Below are 6865 nucleotides of genomic sequence, written 5' to 3' on the forward strand. Positions count from 1 at the left end.
TTGTTAAGGCAGTTCTAGTAAACTAATTCAGATATTGAGTGGATACTCTTCAATCTTATCTTTAGCAGCCGGCATGGTATTTATGTGACTAGTGCAGGGTCTGGCATCCACCACGTCTACTCAGCCCCATACCGGTAGGAGCCACTGGCTACATGTGACCACTATGCTCTTGAGATACCACTAATCCGAACAGAGATGTGCTGCGTGTGTCAAATACAGTCTAGATTTTTGAAAATGCAGTATAAAAAACAACACCAATGTTTTATTAACAAACGCTTATATTAATTACATATGATGATGACGATGTTTTGGATATTTGGGGTTAAATAAAATATATCGGTAAAGTTAATCTCACCTGCTTTTTACTTTAATGTGGCTATGAGAGGATTTCAAATTATAGATGTGCTTTGTGTTATATTTCTGTCAGATAACATTGTACTAGATGTTTTTAAAAAAATCTTTTGAATAGTGGGAACCTCTTGCACTGTCATTTTCATCATTCCTAGAACCTGGGGCTAGGTGAACTCTAAAATTCTCTCCCTGGCCGGAGTGTAAAAAAAATGGATATTGACAATCCGAAGAGAAAAAGGCATGTCACAGGTGGAGCATGGGAGGACAGTAGAACTTCCTGGTTTGCTTTATTTGAGCAAATCTATGCGATAACAATTACCCCTAAAAGTTCTAAAGATGGTGAAGGTGGTTTTAAAGTGGGGAAATGCAGATGTGGAGGCTGAGAATTCTTTGCAGTGATCACATCAGCTCTGGATTGTATCCACCAGTGTTCTTTCCTGCAAGCCACAGAAATCATCTGTGGCTAACCTGAACAGAAAATGAATGACTAAGAAAGAACCCAGGATATGGCACAGATTGATGCAGGGGCTTCAGAACCAGGCTTGTAAGATAGGCTAGAGTCAGAGGACCAAAAGGACAGCCAGGTCACCCTTCCTGAGCATGCAAGTGAGGATGGCACTGCTGACCCCACTGCTCTGGGTCCTTAAGGCTGCTTCTGACAGAGCCCCTACGCAGCTGCCTCCTCTGGAATCTGATGTGACTCTAGGGGGATTTCTCAATTCGTGTATCTACTTATTCTTTCAAGGTCAAATTTGTAAGTTCAGGGAACTGACCAAGGGAGCCTGGTCATTATCAGAGTCTGTCCTGCTGTGAATCCTTCACTCCTGAAGGAGACAGAATTCTGCCTCCCACCAAGACTCTACTATGAGGAATCAGCCACAGTAGACATGGACTTGGATGACTGTAGACAGCAACAACAACAAAAATCCCAGTCCCCTAGCCCCCAAAATGAGACCAACACAAAGATAGAAATAACCCACTTTCCCAGAATTAGTTGGGGTAAGAGAGCGGTAAACTAGAAAGTTGTACTATAGTTAAATCTGTATGTAATTTACTATGGGGAACCCCCCCAAAAACCAAGAATTATCTTTTGGAGGGTGGGACCCTTGTAGTACAGGCTTTTCCCGCTAAGTAAGTACTCTAAGAAACCATCAGCATCAGTGTACCAACTAGTGTTGTTGGGAGAGGCTGTGTTTGGCTTCAGTGAATTTTTTTTTGGAGATTCTTTCAACTCATTTGCCCATTTCATAATGGATAATTTATGAGTGTATCTGCCCACACTGCGTTGCTTAGTGTTCAGCATTTTTTGACCCAAACTGGCATTACCCCGTGCCCCACCCTCCCTATTCACCTGCTCCCATCCCTAGTGACTTTTTGTTTGTTTCTCAGATGAAAAAAGTCCTGAAAGGGAAATGCTTTGCTTGTGTGAAATATAAAACCAGCAGAAGCACTAACAGGCATCAAAACGGATGAGTTAAAAACTGTTTGGAGCAGTGGAAAAAGCATCTCGATAGGTGAATTGCATCAAACAAAGAGCACTCTGAGGGTGCCTGAAGCTTAAACATGTAAGAATAAATACACAATTTTGGGGAGGGAAGGTTCCCATTTGCAGGGAATATTTTTCCCCACACCTTTACCTTGAATCTGTAGGAGTCTGTGAATTACGTGGTTCTCTTGAAGGTGGCAGATATTTGGGTTGTGTTTTTTAATTGATTCTGCCAGTCTACATCTTTTTAGTGGGGTATTGAGACTATGTTCAGAATTAATAATGATATGTGACATACTATTTTATTCATCATACTTGTCATCTGGTTGCTTTATTTATTTACTTTATTGTGTTAGTGTTTCATTAAGACTGTAAACTTTATGATTTCTAGTGTTTTCCTATGGGTGTATTTTAGCCTTTTGTTTCAGAAATACACAATTTTTAAATAAATTCCAGGTTTTGGGGGTCCCCCTTGTAAAAAGCACTCATATAACACATAGTATGTAATGGTCACTCTTCTAGGTGCTGTACGAGCAATAACTTGTCTAACCTTCCTGTCAACACATTGCCATTGCTGTCTTTATGGATGGATAAACTGAACAGGTTAGGCAACTTGGCCAAAATCCCACAGCTAGTAAGTGGTATGTGGATCTGAGGTCAAGCAGCCCGGCTTCAGGGGCAATATTCTAACAACTATACTATACTCATCTTCGTGACAACCACTTTTATTTGTAGTAATATTTAAGAAAATGTTCAATTAACAATATATAATTTATTTTATTAGGTGAATTCCGTCCTCTGAGCTATTTTCATTTTGTTGATATAAAGGCTTGAGTTAACACAACCCCTTAAAGTATACAGACAGAAGTCACTGAATAGGGCAATACAATGAACACTTGTAATCAAGAAACTTATGTCCGGAGCTGAGAGAATAGATAAACAGTAGATGTTACCAGATAGTTCATGAAGAGAAAATACTTTACCCTTTCTTATCCTAGATGACTCCTACTTTAAGAATTGTTTCTTGGAAGGCTGAAGCGGAAGGATCGCCGGAGCCCAGCAGGTGGAGGCTGCGGTGGCCGGGAGCGGCCACTGCACTCCAGTCTGGGAGACAGAGTGAGACTCTAACTTAAAAAAAAAAAAAAAAAAAAGAATTGTTTCCAATTCCTTTTGTAAATAATATTTTTTATTGTATCCTTTTGTGTGATCATTTAATTTTTAAAGTGCAATTCAACTAATATATGTGAATACTTACCACAGTTTCAACATTGTACTTGGAAAGTACAACGAGACAAAAGACTTTGCCTCTGCCCTCGAGTTTTTGACAGTCTTATCAGATTTTCCAAAGTAAAGCCTTTTTTTAAAAAAATGAGACAGTAGACTGCTGTCAGATTGTATCAGTAACTTTTCAATAAAAGATAACATGTCTTGTCTTTCTCAAGAGACCATCTGATTTTGATCACATTTTTTATTTTAGAAAAAAGAGAGATTTGTAGTGGCTGAAGTGTAGTTGTCATAGTCAGAAACACTTGCGACTTAGAAGAAAAACTGTCACACTCACTTTGGCAACACATACATTTGTAATGATACAGAAAAGATTAGTATGGCCCTGCACAAGGATGACATGTAAATTCCTTTTTAAAAATTTCAATAGATTTAGAAGTACAAATGGCTTTTTTTTTGGTTACATGAATGCGTTATATAGTGGTGAAGAAATGACAGGTAAATTCTTGAAGTGTTCCATATTAAAGAAAAAAAGATAGAAAAATTGTCATTACTTTTTAAAATTCATTTGAAATTTGAGAACTGAGACCCTCTGTTTATCTCCCCGACCCTGAAACCACAAATGCAAGGGAAGTCAAGCACATGATCACTTGTCTGATAACTGCCATTTCCCTTGATCTCACATCTTTAGCAAATTTGAGTGCAGTGCCTAGTACTACAAAGATCACTTTGTCAGCTTGTATTTATAGGCCTTTTATTAGAAACTTTCTGGCTTAATGATCTTCTGGGTATAGATCAGAAATTAGAGACAGCAAATGTTTTATTGGTAAGCAGCTTCTTTGATATCTGAACTAATAAGAACTAGTGGGAATTCCTGGGGTGAGGCCACCTTCTCTGTTAGAGTCTATGGTCCCTCTTCTGCAGATGTCACACAACGCACACATATTTGTGGTATGTCTTCCAAGTATTAGGTGCAGTGCTGTGCTACAGATTAACATATGCTAGGCGTTGGTTCCACTCCCTAATTCCATGTGTATAGGATGTTCCTCTGTTATCACCTTGGAATTTTCCATGTGGCCTATTATGATGTGCCCCTTACATGCTATTTCAGGGTGGTTCACATTCAACTGATAGAGTGGTTACCCTGGTTTGCACCCTTGGTGCTTCAGCACATGCTTAAGATATCATGTGAGATCAAATGGACCAGAATGAGGTCTGCAAAGAAATCTATGAGGGGGACCCCCCAAAACTCAGAATTTATTTATAAAAAATTGTATATTTATTCTTGTATGCTTAAACTTCAGTCATCTTCAAAGTACTCTCCATTTGATGCAATGCACCTATCGAGACACTTTTTCTATTGCTCCAAACAGTTTTTGAACTCATCCATTTGGATGCCTTTTAGTGCTTCTGCTGTTTTTGTTTCACCTCTTCCACATCAGCAAAACATTTCCCTTTGATGACGTTTTCCATCATGGAAACAAACAAACAAACAAATAGCCAGGGGTGGGATCAGGTGAATAGGGAGGGTGGGGCATGGTAGTCATGCCATTTTTGATTAAAAACTGCTGAAATCTCAGCATAGTGTGAGTGGGTACGTTCACCCATCATAAAATGGGCAAACATGTTGAAAGAATCCAAAAAAAGAGAAAAAAATCCACTGAAGCCAAATGCAGTCTCTCACAACAATGTTAGTTGGTACACTGATGCCGATGGGTTCCTAGAATACTGACCCAGTGGGGGAAGCCTGTACTAAAAGAGTCCTGCTCTCAAAAGATAATTCCAAGGTTTTTGGGTTCCCCTTGTATAGAGCTGGATAATTACTGACTTGTATTATAGCATGGTGGTGGTGGGAAGGCAGAGAGTTCAGATATGTGCTGAAGAAACTAAAGAAAATAAGTGGGCCACACATAGGGAACTGTATAACTTTTCCAAACCAGAACAGTTTTGAGGGTGAAAGGAGCACTATGAATAACTATGTTGAGATGACTGTCCCAGGATAGGCCTAGAGTAAACTTAAGTTTAAATTTAAAAAAGAGAGAAAGAACAAGCACAGCTAGTCTGTTTTTAAGAACCTAGGGATAGCAGAGGGCCGGAGGAGGGTGTTTATGGGATTGCCTAGAGATTTGACCTCCAAGTATAACTGCAGCCTTGAAACGTAGGTTTGTGGTGAAGGGGCAAAATAATCAGATTCCAAAAAGAATTTTGCAGACCCATGTGACCTCTGGGTCTTCTTCTTGCCATTTTGTTGTCTCAGGGGCTTGTGAAGGTACTGATAATCAATTCCATGCTTCGGTGAAAGAAAATTTTCGGATCATAAACGCTTTCTCTGCTGCCTCTAAGAATCTCTTTAATTTGCTCCAATAACAAGGGACTATCAAATCTAGGCCAGTGATCGATGTAGTAGAAATTCCAGAGCAATTCATAACTTTCCTACTAATTTGGGATGTCTGTCTGGAATCATTTCAACTGACAGTTGAAGATTGAATAGGCTGTATGAGGAGGCAAAATTCCATCATTTCTTAGGGTCTTGGCTGGTCCCAAGTATTACATTCACTTAAGACAGATTAACAAGAGAGAAGCACACAAACCTGTTGAAATTTTATATGGCACAGGAGCCCTTATAGGAAATGAAGACGCAAAGAAGCAGAGCCAATTGCTTGGATACTAAATTGGACAAAAAATAGTTAAGTTGTGAAATGTGGTAAGGGGCTTGGACTAGGGATGCCGACTGGGTAGAGAAATGAGCAGGAAGATAAGGGTACATTTGTTTGTAAAGTTTTCCATGGACTTCCACTTTACCTCCTTGATAATAATAATGTTATTTTGTAGGCAAGACATCTTTCACATGGAAATGTCATCTCCTGCTTTTAAGAAACAGAATAATGGTCAGAGTGATCTTGTGCTTGCAATTTTTTTCTTTTTTAAGTGCCTTTACCTCAAAATAGTCAATACGCCAGAGTAGTGTATTTGGGGTGGCATATTCTTTAACTCTATCCAGGTTAAAAACCACGGACAGACCGGTAATTACCAGAATGAAGCTTTTCAAATCTCGTTTGCCAAGTGTTTGATGCATTCAACTAGGATTTACTTGGGTGCTTATGTTTTACTTTTATCTCATTTAATCGTATGTTTCCCATGCCTCTGCTCTTCTCAACTCATCCTGCATAAGAGAAAACTCAGACTCAGGAAGCTAAGTGATGCCAGCAGGGTGACAGTTGAACAGGGACTTGGTTAGGGGCTCCGAGCCTGGGCCTTTTCTTGTCCTGCCACCGACTGGGACGAGACAGATGTGCCCTGAGATGCTGGAGAGGGGCCATGGCAGGGCAACTCATCGCTCTCCCCTCGGGAAGTCTTGGACACTCACTCACCCCGCTTTCTCTAAAGCGTCCCAGCAGGTGAGACCAGGAGAGACAAAAATGTTCGCCTTTCCCGTCTCAACACTACTGCACATGCGCCAGCGTCTTGTCGCCCACACTCAAGATGGCGGCATCGGCGTCAGCAGCATCGCGCCCGCCTCCATCATGGCGGCTACCGGGCCCCGCCTTCCCCTCCCCACGCACCGGAGTCATGTGACCCACACAATGGCTGAGTGCCTGCTCAAGGCTTCCCGGCAACGCCGAATGAAAGTCATGACGGCTGCCGCGGGTTTGGCGGTCCGCGCCGCGGAGGCCCTGCTGCTGTGCACGCTGCTGGCGCCCGGCGGCGCATACGTGCTCGACGACTCCGACGGGCTGGGCCGGGAGTTCGACGGCATCGGCGCGGTCAGCGGCGGCGGGGTGAGCGGCGGACGGGGGCCGCGCG

General features: G+C 41.6%; 1 protein-coding gene across 2 annotated transcripts in view; it reads left to right on the top strand.

Annotated features, from left to right (window-relative positions):
* Positions 1–6543: 6543 nt before the first annotated feature.
* The window catches only part of GALC (galactosylceramidase), a 62750-nt gene continuing 62428 nt past the window's right edge, over positions 6544–6865 (top strand). Inside the window, exon 1 of one of the 2 annotated variants that reach the window (XM_008073756.2) lies at positions 6544–6840. In XM_008073756.2, the coding sequence (XP_008071947.2) occupies positions 6586–6840 (255 nt within the window). In that variant the 5' untranslated portion in view covers positions 6544–6585. The remainder of the gene's footprint in view (positions 6841–6865) is intronic. The other variant, XM_008073757.2, reaches the window with a different exon arrangement.

The sequence above is a fragment of the Carlito syrichta genome, unplaced genomic scaffold (genome assembly GCF_000164805.1).
Source record: "Carlito syrichta isolate Samal-C Ts95f unplaced genomic scaffold, Tarsius_syrichta-2.0.1 Scaffold316060, whole genome shotgun sequence".
In the NCBI taxonomy this organism is placed as follows: domain Eukaryota; kingdom Metazoa; phylum Chordata; class Mammalia; order Primates; family Tarsiidae; genus Carlito; species Carlito syrichta.